This window comes from Symphodus melops, assembly GCF_947650265.1.
Source record: "Symphodus melops genome assembly, chromosome: 1".
NCBI classification, from domain to species: domain Eukaryota; kingdom Metazoa; phylum Chordata; class Actinopteri; order Labriformes; family Labridae; genus Symphodus; species Symphodus melops.
The window spans coordinates 34122397-34146072 of record NC_136691.1 but is presented as its reverse complement, the minus strand read 5'-3'; the positions used below and the strand labels follow the sequence as shown (position 1 = coordinate 34146072).

General features: G+C 41.4%; 1 protein-coding gene across 3 annotated transcripts in view; it reads left to right on the top strand.

Moving 5' to 3' along the window:
• The window catches only part of pdzd2 (PDZ domain containing 2), a 55411-nt gene that overhangs the window by 12282 nt on the left and 19453 nt on the right, over positions 1–23676 (top strand). Inside the window, exons 2-7 of one of the 3 annotated variants that reach the window (XM_079346040.1) lie at positions 10412–10635; positions 13540–14015; positions 15672–16098; positions 21345–21490; positions 22248–22380; positions 22767–22913. In XM_079346040.1, the coding sequence (XP_079202166.1) occupies positions 10412–10635; positions 13540–14015; positions 15672–16098; positions 21345–21490; positions 22248–22380; positions 22767–22913 (1553 nt within the window). Of the gene's footprint in view, positions 1–10411; positions 10636–13536; positions 14016–15671; positions 16099–18578; positions 18923–21344; positions 21491–22247; positions 22381–22766; positions 22914–23676 lie in introns of those variants that run through there. The other 2 variants (XM_079346041.1, XM_079346042.1) reach the window with 2 other exon arrangements.

The following is a 23676-nucleotide window of genomic DNA, read 5'->3' as shown; positions in this document are numbered from 1 at the left end:
TTTCATCGGGGTGGGGGTCATTCACAGATAAAATCCCTCCCATCATTCTCAGCCAGCCTTAATGTCATCTTTTGTTATAGTTTGGATCAAGAGCCCCCTGGTTGAATTTACATACTGTGCGTTTCGTTAATGTTCTGATAAGAGATTGGGTTGTGCTTTTATTGGAAGTTTTACGCTAAATGTATTTCTGATATTAATCAAAAGTATCGGTACAATAGAGGGTCAGATCTTTTAACGACTTTAGAGTTTCCTAAATGTTCTACATGTATTACCAAACAATCCGCTCAAAGCCTGTTGTCAAGACTATTCGCAAACACTTTTTATAGTGGAAGACAAACCAAAAAGGCTGTTGTGACATCAATGAGCCAATCCAAACCGGATGTGATCCCCAAGATTTATTTATGAAGCCCAAACACGTCAAAGGTTTCACAACCTTCCCCCTGTTTGTCTCTAATAAATCACTTTAGTCGGCTTGATCAGTTTTCTGAGCTAATACAGAACTCATGAAAACATTTCCTTCTTGCTCACAGCTGACACATTGACCAAACAGCGCATACGCACAAATCTGTGCTTAAACTGCACATACGAACATTTGATGCACAAGTCTGAGACTCATCGATACGTTTTGACATGGATTCCCCAGATCATACGCATGCACAAATGAAGGACATGCTTCCTTAATATGAACATAGCGCTTTAACTAATGCCTGGTTCACACGGCAGGATAATTACGCCGATTTTGGCCCCGATTCTCCCCTCCCGATAATCTTAAGGACGCCCCGATTATCATAAGATAATCTTATAAGATCATCCTGCCGTGTGTGGTGTGTTCAGAACGCTCTCGTCAGGTCGGAAGAATGTCGGGACCGCTCCGATCTCAAACCGGGGATATTTAACATGTTGGATTGTTTTGGCCCGATCTCTCATCATGTGTGGCACGAGCCTGTTGACTGTGACGCGTAGCCAATCAGAAAGTGAGGTGACGTAGTGGCGAGGAAACACCGGTAGCAAAACAACAACAACTCACCTCCATATCATCATGTAGCAAGTACAGCTCATGCTCCCGTTGTCTCCGCTCCTTTGACCGACGCCTCTTTTTAAAACTTGTTTTTCAGATAAAAACAGCACAAACGATCCCTGTTACATCCTCTTCGCCCGTTTGTTGACTCTGGAATCACGTTCGATCTCGAGAGGTTTTGCGAGATTTCCCGTCTGATCGGGGGACGTTTGTGAGTGAAATCGGTTCGTGTGTGGTGTGTTCATGTTGCGGTGTGGCCGCACACCACACACTGTGCGAACGAAACTGTAAAACCTCCGATTATTTATCGCTGTGTGTGTGCTCTCTAAAGTTTGGGAAATCGGCTGACAATTTTAAAATCCTGCTGTGTGAACCAGGCTTAAAGGCACGCTGTATTAAAAATACATTCAGTTAAAAATGCCCTTTAATTGACAAAAATAATTTAGATAATTAGTATAAGATTCAACCGTAAGTTTGCTTATGTATATATTACACACGAAGAAGAGGCCATGAAATTAAGCATCTATTGTGATAGATAGATAGATAGATAGATAGATAGATAGATAGATAGATAGATAGATAGATACTTTATTGATCCCGAGGGAAATTCAAGTGTGCACAGAGCAAGAAGATTTTTACACATATATTAGTGAATGAGTCTTTTATAAAAAGGAAATAACTGAGCTCTGGTAGATTTGTGTTGAAGTAGGTGTATTATGTTCTCCTTTATTTCTAGCAGGAATATTCCCACTGAGACACAGACATCTCTTTAACGATGGAGTTCTGGCTGAGATGGCAGCACAGAAAGTTTTTCTCGTGAAGAAGGAACAACTGACCGAATCAGACGACAGCATTACTGTGAGCGTTTCCTCCTGTAATCTCTAACAATGTGACATTTTGGATGCACTAAAACAGGGCTTTTTCTAATCTTCAGCCATATGGCACCCAGGAGAAGAGCATGGTGGAGGGGGGAGGGGATCAGACATTTAGGTCAGCCTAAACACGAACAAAGAGTGGAGGAATAATCCACATGTCAAACTAAAGGTAAAGAAATGTTTTCACCCATGAAGCACGGCCTGTGTTCGTTCTCTGTGTGGAGGTCACTCAGTCATCCTCAGTTTAGTTCTCAAAGCCACACCACATACCTCCACACTGTTCTGTACCAGAGCGGGACCAATACTTCAATCATTCTTCACTTAGGGTAAGCAAAAGCTTTTTTTGAATACAATACTAAAATAAATAAAAAAAATATACAGAGAGAAACAAAAAAAACACTGAAGCCTTCAGAAAAAGAATAAACAAATCCATGTGAGTGCGAATGATGAAACAATGTCCCTAAATGTATTGATGGTCAGAGTGTGACTGAGATAGAGCCCAGGGTGGAGGCCATGGCAGGAGCATTCAAAACACAGGACAGTCCAACATGTCCCAGTACATTACAGTGCAATGCAAAGTATTTCTAAATGATCTGTTGCCAGTTTGACATCTCTGCTTCTTCATCCAGTCCAGAGGTGGAGTGGGTGTTTGACAGGATGTCACACATTTCTTTTTTTTAAAAAAAGGGGTAGTGGGAGCTGACTTCTATTCACTCAACATAATTCTTTATGCTACGAACTGAAAACAGAACTTCTTTGTACGCGTCTAAACCATCACAATGTTGTTGTTTTTTTTAAAACATTTGCTTTTTGCAATGTAAAACTTTCACAGATGTATATGATGCTGGAATAGACGATGTTTGGTATGATCTTGAACAAAAAGTGTCATTCTCCAGTTGAATTTAGCAACATAGCAAAAGCTTTCTTTTTTTTGTTCTCTGCTCTTTTTTTTTGATAGTAGTGTGTCGCTCGAACTCCACCAAGCATCGACATAAAGGCAAATATTCTCTAACAGCATGGCATAACTAACTCTGTTGCCTTGTTTGTAACTTTCTCGTCATTCTTTCTTCATCACATCTTGCCTCAGGACCCCCACCCCGTCCGACAGGTCTCGTCTCCTGCTGTGATGAAAGACCAGATCAGGAGGATTTTGGGGGAAGTCCTCCTGAAATTCTCTTAAGTGCATATATTAAACCTGGTTTAGCTGCCACATTCATCCTATAAGGAGCACTAGAAATGTTCAACAATTTGGTCTAGACCTGACTAAATCTGTGCGAGTCAAACACACGTATAACAAAAGGACAGCGTGACCCTGATGTCCATCCTGGCTTTTTTTCAGATCTTGATAACTATGATCAGCTCCATAGGTTTGTCTGTACTTGTTGTTTTTGTCGCCTCTCGGTTCATCTGACTGGACAAAGAGTATCAAACCATCAATGCTGTAAGTCCTTTTTGTTTGCACTGAGATGCAGATTTTTCTTACAACTTTTAAGCTCCGGGTGGTTAACGATATCTTGACGTAAACGAGTCCACGTCTCTGTGAGAAACACACGTTCAGAGTTCATGAAGCTTTGGTTCAAACCTGCCAACAAATCTCACCAACCTCATTAGGTGTAAAGATGATGGGCAGCTCCCTCTGCTCAGTGCAGACTGCTCCTTTAAATCAGTGTTACAGAGAGAAAGAATCATTATAATATAATCATTAGTATTATTTTAGTTGACAGTAATAGGCCGGTGTGGACAACAGAGTAAACATGGTGCTGTAAGTCAGTATCATGGCAGCGCTGTAGGTCTGTGCTTGTGTTTCAGGCGGTGATCCAGAGATTATGTGCGGAGGGGGAAGGACCATTTAGAGGATTTAGGTCGTTACTGGAAATGTCACGTTAATGCTGTTGTTATTTAACTGATGTGTGTCAACAGTTCTTTGCCTGTCAGTCTGAAGATTACACTTTAAAGCCTGAATGGAAAAGAACTGCTTACACAGCACACAAGTCGAGCTCTCTGTTGGCTCTGATTGTTCTTATTTTTTAAACCGTACAATCTGGGTATTTTGTGATTGATCTAAAAGGTACCACAGCTTTAAAAAGCATCAGATCTTCAGTCATTTTATGAATTAGAATCTGCAGCTCTGGTCCATTCAAACTCAAAGGTCGGCAAATACTGAGATTTTTTAACTCCTTGTGGCGTCTCTGAAAGATTTGTTGCTCTTATGTTTCATACAACACGGAGCAGTGGAGATAACATTTGATACCGAAACTTCTCAAATGTTGTTGTTCGATTTAGACAGTGTGCAGGAGTTTTCTTATCTATTTGCCCTGGACTTCTTCGTGTTGCTGAGGTACTGAAACATCCAGCAGTATGAAGCACGCACATGAAGCTTTCGTTATCAACCAAAAAGCCTCTCACATTTCATTTAGAACAACAAGAGTTCTGCTTCCTAAATCTGTCCCTCATCGAACACAGGCACACTGATGACTCACTTGAACGGACTATTAGTGGGATTAAAGTTTATCTGCACAGCTCTTACTCATGCTGCTCCTTCACAGACACGCAGCGGCTCCCATGTTACATCTTCTCTCTGGATCACTGTAAGAGGACGTGTCTGGACATTAAGACGGATATCAGAGACAAACAGTATTTCAACTGTCTGGATGAGCTGTATTGAGCCCAGCTCTTTGTTTTACTGGAATCACAGGTTTTTATTCACAAAGCTTTCATGAGGAGCAACAAAAACTGAAACTCGACGGATTCCTTTCAGACAAAGTCAAACTGAAACAACAAACAAAAAGAAGTCAGTAAGGAGAGGGAAGGTTCATGGAGACGTCATGTAAAGAATATGACAGCGATGTTATTGTCATTCAGTTTTTCAGGAAGATAAATATGATTTAGAGCTTGAATTTGATTGATATTTAGACATCGAATGGAGTTAAATTTGGCATAGAACAGCTGATCAGCCTGAGATGTAAAATGGAAAAAAAAGATCAAGTTTGTTAATATAGCACATTTCAGCTGTAAGGCAATTTAAAGGGCGTCACTCAAGACATCAAAAGCATCAGGACAGAGAGAAGAAAAAACTGTAAAATAAATAGTTCTAAAAAATCACTGAACGAACCAGCAAACAATCACAGAAAATACAAGATATGAACATATTAAATAACATTAAAATAGAAAGATCCAAAAGAGCAACATAAGTATGACATCAGAGGATGATGGCGTAGGTTTGGGTGGACGTGGGAGTTAAATGTCTAAAAGCTGACAGCAGAGCAGCGACGATGTGGAGCTCACTCATTCTGGATTTAAAAGTGCTCCATTGTGGCGCTGCTATTGTTAATGTTACTGCTCCCCCTGCTTTTTCAACATGCTGTCATCCCCCAACACAAAAAGACTGACTTTAAATCACACATAGAGCTGCCAAAATCATCGGCCTCCCCACCCCCATCCTCTCTGACCTTAACACCACAGCCACAACACGCAGGGCAGTCTCTATCACCCAGGACCCCAGTCACCCCCTACACTCATACTTCGTGCTACTTCCATCTGGTACAGGTCCCTGACCTGGAAGAGGGTCAAGTTCAGTAGGAGCTTCGTCCCCTCTGTCATAACAGAACTGAATAGACTGCCTTGTTAAATGTGTGTTTCTGTTTTCTGTGTTAAATGTGCATGGTGGAGGATGTACTGTATGTCTTTATGTATCTTGAGGTCTCTCTGTTTATGTGTCTCTCGTATGAGGGTGAAAGCAAATTTCCTGCAAAGGACAAATAAATCTGAATCTGATTTACTGCACAATTGGCCCAATAAATCATGTATTGGGTACCTTCGAGTGTGACGTCTATACTCAGCATCAGTTAGCCAGAAACCAGCTGGCTCTGTGACGTTTATTCTACCTGCTCTAAGAGAGTGAAATGGTCAAAAAGAAGTTTCCTCATGTACAGCGGGTACGGAAATTATTCAGACCCCTTTACATTGTCCACTCTTTGTTTCATCGCAGCCATTTGCTCAAATCAGAAAGGTTCGTTTAATCTTGACACAAAAAAAACTGAAATGTAGAAATGTTTTCAAATGTATTAAAAAAGAAAAACTGAAATATCACATAGTCAGAAGTATTCAGACCCTTTGCTGTGACACTCATTTAACTCACATGCTGTTTCTTCTGATCCTCCTTGAGATGGTTCTGCTCCTTCATTGGAGTCCAGCTGTGTTTAATTAAACTGATTGGACCTGATTAGGAAAGGCACACACCTGTCTATATGAGACCTTACAGCTCACAGTGCATGTCAGAGCAGCTGAGAATCAGGAGGTCGAAGAACTGCCCAAGGAGCTCAGAGACAGGATTGTGGCGAGGCACAAATCTGACCAAGGTTACAAAAGAATTTCTATAGCACTCAAGGTTCCTAAGAGCACAGTGGCCTCCATAATCCTTAAATGGAAGAAGTTTGGGACGATCCTCGATCTGGCTGTGCAGCCAAACTGAGCCTTGGTGAGAGAGGTAAAGAACCCAAAGATCACTGTGGCTGAGCTCCAGAGATGCAGGAGGGAGAAAGTTCCACATGGCTGAGTGGGCCGACGGAAGAGTTTCCTCAGTGCAAGACATAAAGCCTGCATAGAGTTTATCAAAAAAACACATGGCAGAGGATCCCCAAATCCAGGTGTGAAAAACTTGTTGCTCGTGGACTCCTAGCTGTACTCACTCAAACATGTGCTTCTGCTCAATACTGAGCAAAAGGTCTGAATGCTTGTGTCCATGTGATATTTCACTTTTTCTTTTTTCATAAATTTGCAAACATTTCTATGTCTGTTTTTTTTGTGTGTCAAGATGGGGTGCTGAGTGTACACTGAGAAATAAAATGAACTTCTTTGATTTTAGCAAATGGCTGCAATGAAACAAAGACAAACATTTAAAGGGGTCTGAATACTTTCCGTACCTGCTGTATATATTTCTTAATTCAAAGAAGATTGGTATCTCCCACCTGGCTGGGTCATACTTGAATTTCGACTGAAATTTCAGGCCAACTTGGGCCCCATACTTAAGTCGCGCAAATGATTTTACATTCAATAAGTCTTATTGAGTATTAACTTATTGAGTGTCTTGAGATAACGCCTGTTATGAATTGACGCTATATAAATATTGATTGATTGATTATTGAGGGTCATCAATCATGTAGTGTGCTGGGAGGCATGAGAGCCAATCACAGCCGATCAGTTGTTCCCGACTGCTCTGGTTTGAAGTGAGTCAAACTCTGTAGCTCTCTGAGATTTTAAAAATGAAAAGTGCTTTACAAATAAAATTTATTATAAGTGTTGGTCATAAGAATCTTGTCTGATTCCTCGTCTCCAGGACGGTCTGAAAGCCCCGGATAACAGTCGGCATGACTGCTTCATCTGTCCTCCCCCTCCTATCCTGGCAGAAATGGCAGAACAGTTCTGAAGAACATTTGTGTATCTTGTGTTTATTGGTGATAATGAGTGTGTGTGTGTGTGTGTGTGTGTGTGTGTGTGTGTGTGTGAGTGAAAGAGAGAGAGAGATGGTGTGTGTTTGAGTCCCGAAATACAAAGATTTGTTTCCTGTTATTTGTGGATACTCAAGCCTAATTTAAGTCGTCCCTTGTTTTATTTGAGTTTATTTTGAAGTCAGCGTTTCACTTCCTGAGCTCTTCTAAATGAACATTAAAGGTTCCTCTGTCGTCCGTGGTGATGCAGAGTTAAACAGTCAGCGGTATTTTGTGAACACACCCACATGAACAGGACTGACGCTCTCTGGTGTCTCTGACAGGGAGCTGTGAAAAACAGCACGGGGATGTTTTATTGTTGGAGGGACAATAAGGAGGCGGAGCCTGAACCAGCAGCTCTTTAACGTTTCTGTCTGTTTTGATCAGTAGAGGCTTCATGGACGTGTTGATGACAGGATCTACTCTAGATGTTTAACAGAATTAATTATGAACTTTGACACCCTGCAATCATCTGGTGAGTTATTCCTGGTATGAAAGGGCTGGAGGCACATCCAGATAAAAAAACAAGGCACTATCCAAGGGGTTTGTATATCTCTGCTGTATTAACCAGGTACCTCTTTTACATGTTTAAAGTCTAAAGGGCTGAAAAGTGCTTCTTTTTTCACCTCCACTTTAAGTGTTCACCCTGCAGCAGTGACACAGGCTGTAATGTCAGGAACATTAATCCTTGATGGATCACCATGTGTCCCCTTAAACTTTCTGTCACTGACAGGTAGTGCTGGCTGATATGAGGGAAAAAATGTCATGATAAAAAAAAATTTCATATCAGTCGATGTCGATAATTATCACAATAACTGTCAATTCAGTGATTGCTTCAAATTTAAAAGCTAATTTTTGCTCCTGGATGAACGTTGAAGGAACCACATGATAAAGGGCTTAATTGTTCTTAATTGTCAGATCATGTGAACCTCTACTTGATCAGAGGAGCAGTCATAAGCTCAGTGCACGGAGCTAGGACACGCTTGTTTGGGACATTTGCTGATTTCTCGCCGACAGTGTGTTGAATGGGTGAGACTGTTTCAAACAGGGGAAAGGTTTGCAGTGTTGCCCTCTTTGGCAGGCACAGTTTACAGGACAGGCTTCTCTGATTTATTTATATTTTTTCCGAATAGCCAAAATTTCTCCAAACTCCGGCCGTCGCCTCTCTTGAAGACAATGTTTTCTTCGTGCTTGGAGTCGGTTCACTCAGCGTTTTCTTTGTGTCGCTCATTGTCGCTGTGTTTCTATTTCGCTGCAAACATCTGTAAGCCCGCCTACCCATATCCCCGCAACATGATTGGTTGTGTGTCATCTTTACCTTGTTGTCTTTAATGTCAGCTGACGAGTGTTTAAGGAACACGAGTGCAGTCTTTGTGGTGTAACTACAGGTTATTTCAAGTATTTTATTTATATTAAGAAGATTGCATATCGCTATGATTTATCGCCCTGGACTACTGACAGGCTCAGATTGTGTCTGAAAGCGTTACTCAAATGATCCATACAGAGATGAACTAAAAGGTTTATCTCTGTATGGATCTGTAGGAAAACAGCTGTCACATCTCTCTCCAAACACACCACGCTACATTGACTAAAACAGGAAGTTTACCTCTCAGCACACAGGAGCCGTCTGCAGCCCCAGTCTCATAGTTCATTTTTATCTTTAACGTTACAAAGATGCGTTGAAAACTAACCATTTAAAAAAACCCAAAGTCATTAAAGGACTTACAGATGCAGGAATTCCCCTTTAAGTTGCTGAACCACAACATCTCCCGGCATGGTCTTAGAAGGATTTATAAACCATCAAGTAAAGTAAACAGAACATCCTGTGTGAATTTGGTGGAGTTGCCCTTTAAGAAGAGTGCAGAGAAACTCTTGATTTATTCACCCCATCCTCTCTTTAATCATCCGTGATGTGACTTTGTATGTCTTGATTGAACATCCTGACGCTCCCCCCCCCCCCCGCCTTGTCCTCCATCACTTCCTCGTGTTGCTCCTCTTCCCGATGCAGCCGAGGTTCAGCGTGTCGTCGAGCTCGTAGCGGAGCAGGGCTGGCCGCGCTGGTTCTGGGTTTCAGAGGACAGGAATAGTAGAGATGGATGAACCACAGAGACCAACAGTTTATTTGAAGCCTGAGCTCTACATAGTCATTACAGTGCGGTCTGATGGAGGCCTGCTTTTAGTCTATATGTGGCCGCTCTCAACTTTCCGTCTGTAGTTAAGATGCAGCTGAAGGGTCAACCCAGATTCTTCCTGCACTCCAGAGCTCTGCTGGTTTTTGCAGGTTTCAGACCATTAAAAACAAACTACCATCCCTGTCAGCCAGTTACAAAGAAAACTTTATCATTCATGGAACAACAAGTGTTCTAGATGAAAGATAAATATTATCCACTCTGGTTTTTAATGATTTCAGTGGGGAGGTTTTGCTCAGACCAGGTGTTGTGAACGATCAGGATTTCTTGTCCTCATGAGAAGAAAGCACATTGGACTCTTCCACCACAGGTGATATTACTATAAGCACTCCTCCATCACACAAAGGAGCCATTAAAGGATTGAAATGAAAGTCGTTAACATACTTTATGAATGGATACAGCCTTTAACAGTATTAAAAAGTACGACGGGTTTAAAAATAAGGAGTTTGTTTCTTTAGACATGCAAGAGAAGAATGAGAGGATTATAAATTGCATGCAGACACCTGCACACTGTCTATTGCAAAGTACATCAGACACATTTTAGAACGATAATGTTGTCAACGCTTGGTTTGAATTCAACAGTGTTCAGATGCTTGTTGGCAATGTTTGCTTATTAAAAAGAAGACATTATCCAATGTTGGGTGTCTAGGACTTCCCTCTTTGTTGCCATGGTATCAAAACTGATATCTAACAGATTACAACGCTGTTCTTTCTGTGATATTGACCTGCTAACAGCTGTCCAGTTCATAAGCAAAGAAGGGAAAGATTGTTGATATGAATCAGAGTCTATTTTAAACATCCTTTATTTACGTCCATAACATGAACCTGTTCTGTCTTCATCAGGGAGGCTTTCAGGGCTGAGGGACCGCTCTGGTTCCTGTTCTTCACCTGCTGTTGGAGCATCGGAGCGGACGTTTGGGTCGGCTGGTCGGGCGCACGATGCCAGGATGCCCATCACTCAGGACAACGCCCTCAGCATCCTCCCTCTGTTGGAGGACTGGCACAAGACTCAGACTAGAAGAGGCAGTAAGGACCAGAACCAGAACCAGGACACATGTGGAGACAAGGTAACACACCTTTTTACCTTTCAAAAGTTTGATTTAAGTACAGTATAGACGGCAACATGACGTTTCCACCATAAACAAAAAGTCTACTCATTAAAATAAAAAAACATCTCCCTTTAGTTACAGGACCATATCACGTCAAAAAACGATCTTTGAACAACTTTCTTGTAAATTAAAAGTGCTCTAACTCAAATGTTTTAATACAATGAACAACTCATGACCATAAACCTTTTTTTTTATTTTGCTCTGGTTTACTGATTTTTACCTGACTTAGGTACAAAAAGTTCCTGAATGTCTCAGTTTTAATGTCACAGTTTCAGCAGTGAAACTGGCTGTGAGTCTGTAACATCCTTGATGGATCAAAGTTTGTCCACTGGGAGTTGGTATACCCAAAACACTACACTAATATTCTGTTGGACCTAAACTTACTGTTTAAAACACAAAAGTTAAAGTTGATTTAAAATGCAGGAATTCTCCTTCAAAGGAGGAATGTGCCACTTTTTGATCCAGTAGATGTCGCCTTTGATCGCCAGCATGAAATCAAAAAAACAAATGGCCGTTTGTTGAAACCTCTGTCATTATGAAGCCTCCGCTCTCCTTCATCGCCACTCCTCCAACCCCTCTGCACACACATTCACACGAAGGAGTTTAGAGCAAGCAGCGGGTTGCATGTGGGTCGCATTGTTATGTTGTTATTCTTCTAAAATAAAGTATGACTTTGATATTTTTAATTTACGACTTTGATTTTTTTTTGTTTTTTTGTTATGTGTTTAATCCCATAATGTTACAACTTTAATATTTTTTCATTACGATTTGAGAAGGAGTAAAGTTGTGATATTTGGACTTTCTTCTCTTATAACTTAATTCCTGTAAATGTACCTTTTTATATTTGGACCTAAAACATCATTCATAATTCATGTTCCGTAATGTTTTCCTGCAGACTCAATATGTAGTGAACTGTAGTGGAGGCCAGTTATAACAGGACTGATTGTATCCCTGTGGTTTGTTCAGTGGAGTATCATATGAGATGACTGAGGGGGGGCGGATGATTGATAGATGATCACATACTTGCAGTTTATCCAGTCAAAAAGTGGGACAGTGTGTTCACTGAGGGCTTTTATGTGCTGCAGAAATAAGTGCTGCTAGAAGCTCTGTGACCTACTACGAGCACGTCTCAGTCACTCTTATGACAGCCAGTTAACCTAGTTAATTCCACTCTGATGGCTGGATTACAGACCATTGTGCAGCTTATACTGCAGTGATGCAGGGTTAGATAAAGAGGATTGATTTGACATGATAGCTTTCTCACTTCGGCGCCCTCGGGCTCACTGGTCTGTCCGCACGGCAGACAGAGAGACGGTTTGCTCAGCTGCAACTTTAAATGTCTCCTGAACTCTGGGACTGAAAGCACTCGTTACAACAAGTCATCCAATCAAATTGACCCTTTAGTCCAAAACTTTGCTATTAAAGACAGTGTGACTGGCCTCCAGGGCTATCACTGAATGTGTTTTGTTTTTGGATTGATATGGATGTGGTGAATAAATCAGAGATCTAAATACTTTGATGTTAAATGATGCAAAGTATAATAGTGGCCTGAAAACAGAATGTGTGTTTAAGAAGCTAATGTCGCCGCTAGGTCTAAAAATTAAAGGGTCCTACTTCTTTATTTATTTTTTCTCCTCTGTAAACATTTTCCTTAAGAATATATGTATCATCTCATTCTGTCTTTAATACAGCATGATGTTCCTTTAGTAAATTATGATCTTATACCAGACAAGGGAGGAGGGCTGCCTATGATTGACAAGCAGATACCACTGTTATCGGTACTTAATGGGTGACATTACTGTGGCCACGCCCCCTTTTTACACAGTTTTTGTTAGGAACCACATTTTTTTTAGAGTCAAAAAACAAAATAGTGACATCATAAAATATTGAAAGATGAGACAATCTTCTTGTTTTCCAGAAACATGCTTATCGTAGCGTGTCGTTATGTATGTGAGTGTCAGACAATGTTTCTGCTGCTGAGCCTTGTTTTGGTGGCTGACGAAGCTCAATGAGTACAAAGTGTCTCCACTATTCTTATTTCATATTTTTTCAGCAGCCCCAGTTTAAAAAAGCAAACTGTTCATTTCTGTGGCCATAAAAGGCAATTACAGACATCCTCCTCTTTCCGACTGGGTGTTCGAAACATCCCGCAACCCCAAGGTCCAAGAGCCGGTGGCTGGGGACCCCTGATAAGGGCCATACTACTGTATATCAATATGGACAACATGACTATTTGTTGTACAAAAGTGAAGCCAAAAAACCACAGTGAAGGGAACTGACATCACACCTTTGACATGATTTGGAGCCAAGACATAGATTGGACCTGTATGTCAGAACCGCCACCATACACCGCTCCTTTCTCTAACCGAACACACATTCAACCTCCTGGTGAAAGGTCAAAGGTCCCTCAGGTGGGCTCAGATTCTTGTGTTGATGACTGTAATGTTAGTTTTCATTATGTTTCCCCAAACTGTTCCTCTTTTTCTCTGACAGTCCGAGAGCTGTCAGTCCTGATGTTAAGTCCCCTGTTATAGCATCAAATAGCAAATAAAACTAAACTTCTCAGAATAATTAATACATAGAAATAAATCAGTGAGATTTACTAACTATGATAACAGAAATCAACAAGGGGTAGGCGGGATTTATGACTAAACTGCAGACGTCAGCAAGGTGCCCTAAATATTCTGGCTTCACTCTCAGGTGGCTTTCGCTCCGTCCATCTCAATATACAGTCTGTGATACAGACCTGTAATAAGGTCTACTTTATTAAAGCTTGTTATTCAACTTTTAATAACTGATTTTCCATATTTCCTCCTCCTGCTCCTCCTCATCCTCTTCCTCCCCCTCCTCTCTGTCCAGCAGGTGGATCAGGACTGGTGCAGGAATGGGGAGGGGGACAGTGTGTGCAGCAGCAGCAGTGTGAACAGTTTAAACATGGACGACATGTCTGTGTGTGTGGCTGCCATTCAGAAGCTGGTGGAGTACATAAAGTTTAACTTCATGGAGGGAGAGGTCGCTCTGTCTCCCAGCCCGTCCTCCTGCAGGGAGGGGCTGGACGTGGAGATCCAGGCCGTCTCCATGAGTAAAGAGGAGGAGGACTCTGCAGAGTTCGGCCTCAGCTACGGGAACATCCCCATCTTTGGAGACCCCGACGGGAGGAAAAAGGGGGGACCGAGGAGGAGGAGGGACCAGGGCCCCATCATGGATGTGGGCTGTATCTGGGTGACAGAGGTGAGGAAGAAGAGCCCAGCCGCCCGCTGTGGGGGGATCAAACTGAGGGACGAGCTGCTGTCTCTAAACGGACAGCTGATGGTGGGAGTGGACGTCAGCGGAGCCAGGTGAGACTCATTTTTAACAGTCATACGAAGAGAAAAGTTGTTGTTTACTGTCAGAACAACACGATTTTTGTTCAGTATATTATAGGTTTGGTAAAGATGGTCTTAAGAAACGTGAGTGTTCAATTATTAAACTTTAACTGTAGTTAATAAACAGCTGCTAAAGTTGTTTTTTTAAAGGTTTATTCTCAGGAGTTTATTTAGAGAGAGGACAGTGAATAGAGTCAGGAGAGAGAGAGAGAGAGGGGGGGGGGGATGACATGCAGGATAAGAGCAACAGGTCAGTTTGAACACAGGCTGTCTGTTTAGAGGACTACGCATTCAGTACATGAGGCGCTCACACTAACCACTATGATACACTTTTATATGACTTTTATATGACTGACTTCTTTACACATTTTCACACAGTCTATATTTTTGCATCTTTCTTTTTATCTGTGTAAGATCACCATCTAAGATTGATGAAATAGCAGACAATCAAAACGAGAGAGATTTAACTATTTATACATCTGTTGTGCGTTGTTCTCTGATTGCAGCAGGATGTTCATTGTTTCTGATGACAGCTGTGTCTGAACATGTTTGTAGTTTCTGTTTCATATCCACTGTGACACATTTTATGACATAAATCAGCCCGTTTGGTTTTGTGCTGCACTTCTTCCACTTCAGATCTCATTCTTGTTTTTTCTACTTAAATTCAGGCAATCCTGACGTCTCAAAGCTTTTCTTTTTGATGCACTTCTGTGTGTGATGTGTGCACATGGCCATGCAGGCTCATGCCCTTATATGGGCAAAAAAAGGGGAGTTTTCATGCTAATTGTCAAAAACGTGTATAAGGTCCAAAAATGATGATGACATGGCACTCAGCTGATTAAGATCATGAATTCTAAGTAGATTTTTAGGAACTTTTTAAAGAACACAAAGAATATTTTTGAGAAGTTATCGGTGAATGAGGCCCAATGTTTCTCTGAGGCTCGTTAGCCAGGTTTGAGGTGAACAAATGCTAGCTTAGGGTCGCAAGCTAACAACTCCTTTACCAAGGTTGAATAATAGTTTGGTGAAGTTTTTTAAAAAATAATCTGAAAGTTGTTTACACTTTGTGTTTGTAAGCCAACAGAAGGTGGTTAAAGAACATTTTCAGGAGATTGGTGTGGATTGAAACTGAAAAAAATATAAAATAAATAAAAATAGTAAAAGTTTCAAATCGAACATCCAAATGTGATTTCACTGCCGTGTTCTGAGCTTGTGCTGCTGATGTAACAGAGAAGCAGCTGATCTTCACATTTAAGAAGCCAGTGAAGTGATAAAAGAATTCAACCTCAATAAAAGTTTGACTACTTTGAGCTCTAATGAAGCGTACAGGTACATGTCAGGTGTAAACTGTTTTAATGTAGTCCCTGTAAACATCACCTGTTGACCTCCTGTTTGTTCTCAAACACCAAGAACCGGAGGAGTTTTTGGTTTATAAGCTGCTTATGTTGGAGGTGATTAGCGAACAGGATTTAAAGAGGTTATCAGAGAGTGTTCAAAAAACATCATGATTGTTTCGGAACAAACTCAATGTTCCCCTGCAGAGATCTAACTTTCCACCTCTGCATGTCAGGACTCGAGTTTTCTTCATGATATTTAAGCCTGCATGTTTTGTTTTTTTTCATTTTACAGTTATCTGACTGACCAGTGCTGGAACGGAGGCTGCATCTACCTGATCATGCTGCGGCGGGTCAAGAAAAAAGCCCCTCCCCCTCCCCGTGAGGTCAACGGCTGTGACGAACAGCAAGAGGGCGGAGCCTGCGATCCCTCCGACTGCTCGGAAAACTTCAAACGCACGCGCAAGTTTGGAGTCATCTCACGCTCGTCCTTCACTCGAGACAACCGAGACGGCTCAGACTCCGAGCTGCAGAGCTGCTACACGCCTGCAGGAGACGACCCCACACACACGCGCACAGAGGACAACACGCGCACCTGTCCTCAGGTGAGACCAGCTGTCCAGCGGATGCACAGCGGAGGCTCGGCCACGCTGCCAACACGGAGCCACAGCCAGCTGTTGGAGAGCAAAATGGATTCAGTCAGCAGTGAACCTTCAAACCAGGTGAGACTCACAGAGAGCTGACGTAAAGCACAGGTACAGGAGACCCAAGTTTTTTTACACACATCTTTATCCTGAATATCAGGTCGTGTTTAAGAATTCAGGCAGAGAAAAAGTTAAAGGCATCGACATTCTGACCATTAGAGAAGCAACAATCAAACTGGAACGAGAGTGAAGGTTTGTTGTTCTTAGCTCTGTGTTCACACTGACAGGACGGCACTTCCTGTGACAGAGGCTCAGTGTTTCACACATATTTATTTTCCACTTCATCCACTCCCTCTCCAGCTGTAAGCTCTTTCCAGGGTCATCATAAGGGAGTGTCGTCACAAGAGTAAAACTTTTCAAACTGAATAATTTATTTGACTTGAAAAAGAAATACAGACAACAAACAAATCTACTTTTAGATGCACATTGTCTCTTGAAAATTGATTGTAAAATCTTCCAGGCTGCACGATGGTGCAGTGGGTATTGTTGTTGTTGTTGTTGGTGTGACAGGCTGTGTGGAGTCTGCGTGTCCTCTCGCTGCGTATGGGTTCTCTCAGGGTCCACTTCTCCTACAGTCCATCAGCGTGCTCCTTAAGTTAGTAGGTCACTTGAAATTGCCCAAAGTGTGAATGTGTGTATCTGTTGTTTAGTCTCGGTTTGATTGTTTTGATAACAACCATCATTTTCACAGATCCACAAAAATGTCTTAAAATACTGTTCAGTAAGATACCTGCCATGGGTCTCATTTACAACCGTTGAGTATGAACAAAACGGGGCCTGAAATGAGCGTATGCCATTTCTCACACTAAGTTTTCGATCTTTAGAGACTAACTCCATACTAACATGTGTACACCGATGAGCAAACCCTGGCGTACGTACATTTTGAAGGTCGGGGAAGTTGTCGACCCAGAGTTAAAGATAAGATAATCCTTTTATTCATCTCACAAACTGAGACATTTACAGTGCTACAGCAGCAAAGCAGAAGAAAATCACATCAAATTAAATTAGATTAAAAAAAATATAGAATGTAAAAAAATATATGCATCAAAAAAATAGTTTAAAAAGCCAGTAACTTCAAGAGGTAAGTCTATAAACTGTATGAACACTATCATGCACACAGTGCATGTAAGGATGGACATGTTATTGCCCTCACACATTTTATTACACTAAATCTCAAACGTAACTTATATTACATTATTATTATATATCATATTATATATTATTATTATTCCTTGTCATCATTCAAACCGGCAGTTTTATTCATACACAGGCATGTAGTATTCTGTTTGTCATTAGTAACTTCTCACATTCACTTGTTGGTGAAACAGGAGGGAGTGTGGAGACACAAGGGAAGGAGGGAGCTGAGGTTTGTTTTGGTCTGAAAATCTGCTCCGAGAGACTCCAATACTTCAGCAGTCATAAAGACACTTTCTGGACAAGTTATCATTTGGTTTGAGGATGATGCTGCTTGAAATGTCAGCCCACCAAAGTAATGAAAGGCCTTCAGAGAGGAACACAAGTCTCTGACCCAGATCTGAAAGAAGTTATTTCAATGTTTTCATGTGGACATCTGACTAAAAGTCACACATTAGTGCTTTGGTTATTCGAAACAGAACTCTAATATAATCATGCTCTTGTATTCTTGTTGCGGACTGAGCAGCAAAACAACAATTTACATCTTCTGAAACAATATGTCAATAAAAGTTCTAAACTATGTAAACAGAGAAAACTATTTGGGTCAAGCATGTCAGCCAGCAGGAAAATATTTATGGAATTAGCAGAAGTCGTATTTGTCAGGTTGTTAAAAAGTTAAATGTTTGGGTTGTTCAGTCAAATTAATCAGCGCAGCTCTGAAGATATTGGTAATATGTTGTTGAAAAGCACAACATTCGGTTCTTTCTATCACTCCTTTGTTTCAAGCTTCTCTTCCACCTTCTATGTAAATGAATGACGCTGACTCACAAAGAATATGACGAAGCATCAAAGCGTCATCAGCCTGGTTTGACTCTTGGAGGGGATTAGCATCAGAAAAGAGTTTGTTCATCGTTCCCTTTGAAGGACAGAGCTGCAGTGTGATGAAGAGGAGGCAGCAGCGTGGGGAAGAGTGCCGAGGGGAGGGAGGGGATTATGGCCCTGTTTACACTTGGTGTTAACATGCATCCTGAGTGCACTTACAGGTTTACAATGTCTGCTGTGTCGTAGAATCATCAGTATCATTTCCTGTGCGTTCAGTTCTTTAAAACAATGCATTTGGAAGACAAGCTGCTCTTTAAGATTACTGCATTAACCAGTTAGCCCGTCTTGATATTGGGGGGGGGGGGGGGGGATGGAAGAGGAAGGAGACAGATGAAGCTAAGAAGATAAAAAGAGAGGATGAACAAGCAACAAGCAGAGTTTACATCCATGCTAATATCAACGCTGTCGAATGTTTACCAGCTTTACCGGCTGGCTTTACATCTGCAGCATACCTATGTAATGACCAACCCATGTCTGGCCCTTCTTTGGAAATGTTCTTCAATGAGAATATCTGCCATTATATCTCAGCTCAATCCAAAACTTAAGTACATTTTTATCAGTTTCTTGTATAAAAGCATATTATTTAAAACTCTACACCCTGAAAAAGACAAACTATTGGATAATAATTGCAGAAACTGCAGCATGAGCTGTTCTTCAAGAGTTTTAAATCGGTCTTTTACAGTGTAGTAAAAAAACTTCTGTTTGTATCTACACAGCAGTGTTGAAGCTTTTTGGCCCTGTAATCCAGCCGTCCAATCAGAGCAGAGGATGAGAGATGCATGCAGATGTCTGAGAGACAAACAGGATCATTGCTCTGTAACAACTGGTGAGAGGATCCAGAGCGATGCTGTGCTGAGGTTTAACATGTGGGTCAGAGGATTGAGACGAACAGCTGGTGAACCAGCTCGACACACAGATTGTAGAAGAAGAAGCTCGTCTGCACAACAGTGTGCGTGTGTGTGTGTGTGTGTGTGTGTGTGTGTGTGTGTGTGTGTGTGTGTGTGTGTCCCACATGGAGATAACCTCTCCATATAAATCCTTCCACAGGTCCACAAGGCTTCGAAATGGCTGATCAAACAGTTTTAGTTAATGTGTGTGCGGCTGTAAAAAGTAAAATCCGAGGGTGTAAGGGTTCATAAATGTACTTCTAGCCAATCACCTCACTGCACTCAAAGCTCTGAGACGGCTCAGCCAATCACAGTGATGTGTGACAACAACAGCTTAACAAATGGAGATTTATTCAGGGAATCATGCTGTTAATGTTTGGAAGGGTCAAGACCGCTTTGTTTACGAGGCACTTTGCATACAGCAGGGAAATATAAAGGGCTTTAATCAGGTTTAAAAAAACATGAATAAAAGTTATTTGAAAAAATAAAGGAGGGAAAAAGCATTATATAGGCCTACTAAATTAACTGATTGTATATGCTCTTGGATGTTGGATGTAATTCAGTCCCTGTGATACCACACAGCAATCGTGCTTGAGTACGGAACGGATGGCGAGTGTGACCGCACTCTGACCTCACTTCCTGGTTTGCTCCTCTGTTCCTCCTGGGGTGCAAAACAACAACAACAGATTACAGATATGCACAGAGCACAACAGCTTAGACAACATTACGAGAAGAATACGTTACATTTAAAAAGTGTCACTACAACAATAGATGTTACAACAGTAAAAAAGTATCTGATGTTATCTTCCTATGTCCTTTAAATATCATTTACTTTCAAATACAAAATTATTAAATTGACCCCAACTTTTTTTAATCTATAATTATTTTGTAATTACGAACAAAACAGCCCTTTAAGGTAACATATTGTGCAAAATACCCTTCACAATTCCCTTTCTCCCCCTTATGAGATAATTCATCCTCTCCATCTTTTGCCTGCTCCACTTTTCAGAAACTGTGCTCAAACTTTGGCGATTCTCCCTTCATGACATCACAAAGGGCAGTAACCCCTCCCCCAGGTGTGTGACCCTCCCACAGCTAGGTGTTTGTTCTGCCTCTTCACTGTAAACAATTGAGCATGGAGAGAAAAAGTCAGAGCCACCCAAGCCCTTCATGAGAGGGGCGTGGTCAGACACAGCTCATTTACACATTTAAAGCTACATGCACAAAAACAGCCTGTTCTGAGCAGGGCTGAAATAGAGGGGTTTTATAGGCATGATCAAAAACTGGATCAGAGTGGATTTAGAACAACAAACTTCACAGACATGGTTTGGGGAGATCTGAGACTTATTTAAACTTTTTTTTAAATAAGTCTCAGATCTTAAACTTCCACATCACACATTTAATAGAAGACCATATGTTTTACTTCCAACTGTTTGTTTTCAAATAAATGTTTGAAAAACCAAATCGTTAATAAATGATGACGAAAGACTTTCCCAATCGTAAAGTAACTCCAAATACCAGAGAGTGAGTTTTAAGCCTCAGCTGCTCTCTGCGCCTCCTGAAGGATTTATTACCCAACACAGAACAATTACAATTAGGTGCTGATTGTTTCATTACAGCTTAGACTGAACTGAATAAATAAAAGCGTCTTTGTTTCAGCACAGTTCAGACAGAGCTGAATAAATGATTTCACAGTTTAAGACTTTATACTCACAAAGCTTACGTAACAGCCCCAAGCCTTCTTCTAATCCAAGGCCACAGCCGGGAGATTGACTTTGTGTTTGATCAAAGCTACCGTGGTTCCTTTTTATTCATTTGTGATGAACTTATGAGGCGTGTCTTTTTAAACACTCCCTTACCTGCAGAAGACATAAAATGCAAATCTGTTCACCCAACCAATAAACTCCAACCTGTTATCTCTGTTAGCAGCTGTGGTTACAGAGACTGACAAATAATTATTGATAGAGGAATGCAGACATGTTTATTGATGTTCCTGTTGCGAACACTTTTGTCTTTATTCAGCTTTAAATAAATCTTATGATTGGAGAGGGATCTGTTCTGATTGATTTCTTACAGTTATGCGTCAAGATTAAAAGACTACTTTATGTACATTTTTGCAACTTACCCTTTTATTGGATTTCATGAAATGTGTTTGTAATGTCTCCCTACACCGGACCTTCGTCATACCAGAGTTTTCCGCGATGACAAGCACAAAAAGATACTGAACACATTGTTCCACCTCTTTCACTGAGCAGCAACCGCAACGATTAAAGAGCAAAAGAGCCGAAAACTAACTCCTGATTTCTCATTTATTTTGCATTTTAAACATGTCCTTCGGGTCGTATTTGTTTTCTGTTGCAGTCCAGAGAGGGCAGCCACATCTGGAAGATGCATCTGGTGAAGGGTCAGGAGGGGCTGGGCATCCAGATCACTGGGGGGCGGGGCTCCAAGCGCTCACCTCATGGCATCATCATCGCTCGAGTGGAGGAGGGAGGGGCCATTCACAGGTGCAGCTTGTTCTCATGTTTGTGCCTGTGAAGCTTTAATCTCATTTTCAATGTGTCGTCTTAGCTCAATTATTATTATTATCTTACTGCCATCAGCACCTTAAAGTAACACGACCTCGCGTGCTGTATTGAACCAGAGCAACATGATTTTTCCTACTGAGGAGTATAAAGGTCAGGTATCAGGAGACAAACAGGACAGGAGGAAGGATTTTAAAATCAATCTTTAGTCTCCAAATGGAAAATGAAAAAAATCCTTTCACCTGCCATTTATACTGAAATTCCTTAATCTCAGAATGAATGAATTACTCAGTGAGGCCTGGCTGTAAAACAGTTCTGTGCTTTACAAAAAGTCTGAAAGTGTTCTCATAGTTTTCTTGAAGAATATTGACATTTTTATTTACTTTATTAAAAATAGACAAAACAGTTATGGATGGCTCCAGTTTTCTATACCAAGAAGCTTTTATTGAACTGTTCGTAGGAGTTCATTTTGATTTTCTTGTGTTGACACTATATTTACATTTGATGAAATGTTATGATATCAGTTCTTGCTGTTTTCGGTGTATTTTGAGAACAGTCACAAGATTTCTTTTGGATTTGTCACTCTTTTTATGTTAACAGTAATAAAGTCCAGATGCAGATTAAACATGTAAAAACATCAACTCTAAAGTGAGGCCTGATCACTGACTTCTTGGACTTCTTCATTGATGGAGAACTGTTCAGCATGTTTACATCGTGTGTATGCGTGTTTGTATTTCAGGGACGGTCGTCTGCACGCCGGTGACGAGCTGCTGATGATTAACGGTCAGTCTCTGGTGGGTCTCACTCATCAGGAGGCCGTCTGCATCCTCCGCTCCACCAGCGGACTGGTCCAGCTGGTGGTGGCCACTAGGGTGAATGCTCGCACACACACACACCACACCACACCACACCACACCACACACACACACACACACACACACACATTTTTTTTCTCTCTTTTGGTAAGGAGCCATTTTTGTCACTTCTTTTTTAACGGCTTTCCTTCTACAAAAGGAGACGTAGACTTGAAATGTTACAAACTGATGAGTTTAGAATCAGTTCCTGTCAGGGCTGATTCCTTTCCCACCGAGAAGAGCTTCAGTATCAGCACCCTGGACAGTGGTCACTCACTGAAAACAATCAATAGCACATCAGTTTAGTTCCCATCACATTTTATTTTATTTTTTTAATTTTCTCCGAATACACAAAATGACACTAACCAGACATCACACACACTCTCTCCTCTTTCTCCCTGCAGGAGGAGTCAGACGTCGGTTTCGAGCGTTTCCCCTCCACCAGTCTACCTGACCTGGTCAGCACATGTAGTTACCTGTCCTCCCTCACGCTGACGGCCCCTCCTCTCTCACCTCAGGACTGCAGCCCCAGCCTGCACAAACCCTGCCTGGTAAGCACTTCATTCACTCTGCTCCTGGTTACAAAGCGGTTTATTGTCCACAGCAGCAGTGTCAGAGGTTGTGTTGTCAGTGTGAATATTTGTCAGCTCCTCCTGGATGTTTGATGCCTCCAGTGTGTTCAAACACACCCGGATCACCTCCACATGGAGGCGTCAGGAAGCGTGAGTCTCGGGTTACCAAATAGGGACAAAATGTTTTGTTTGGCACTCGGTGCTACAGAGTTTCAGGTTTAATCAGTCAATGTAGTTATAAGCAAGACGTGTATTTCATGGACAGTTTAAGGCTACAGTATTAAGCTTCAAGGCTATTTGTTATTATGGACCTTTAAACAGAGTTTCCCTGATGAGGAGCCCTGACCTGACTAAAGGCTCCACAGATCTCCATCTGTCACGAATCACGAATGAACCATGTCCAGCAGTTTCTCATTCTGACACAGTGTCACTTAAAGATGGCATCAGTTATTCTAAATGATGCCCACTCTTCACTTGGGCCCTTCTGTTAACCCTGTTGCTGATGTTGCTTGCACCTGATGTCATGGAGGCCTTCTTGTGCTGAGTGGGAGATCATGCTCTCCTCCTGATCCTGTCAAAAACCTGCAGACTGCATTAAGTGCAGAAGGCTTTGGTAAAGGTGTTATTACATCATCCTGAACATAAAGGCTTGTAATATAATAACACATATAAACAGAATGTATCTCAGTTGAATTTCATTGCTCTACCATGTCTGGTATTATTCTGATGTTATTGTTGTTTA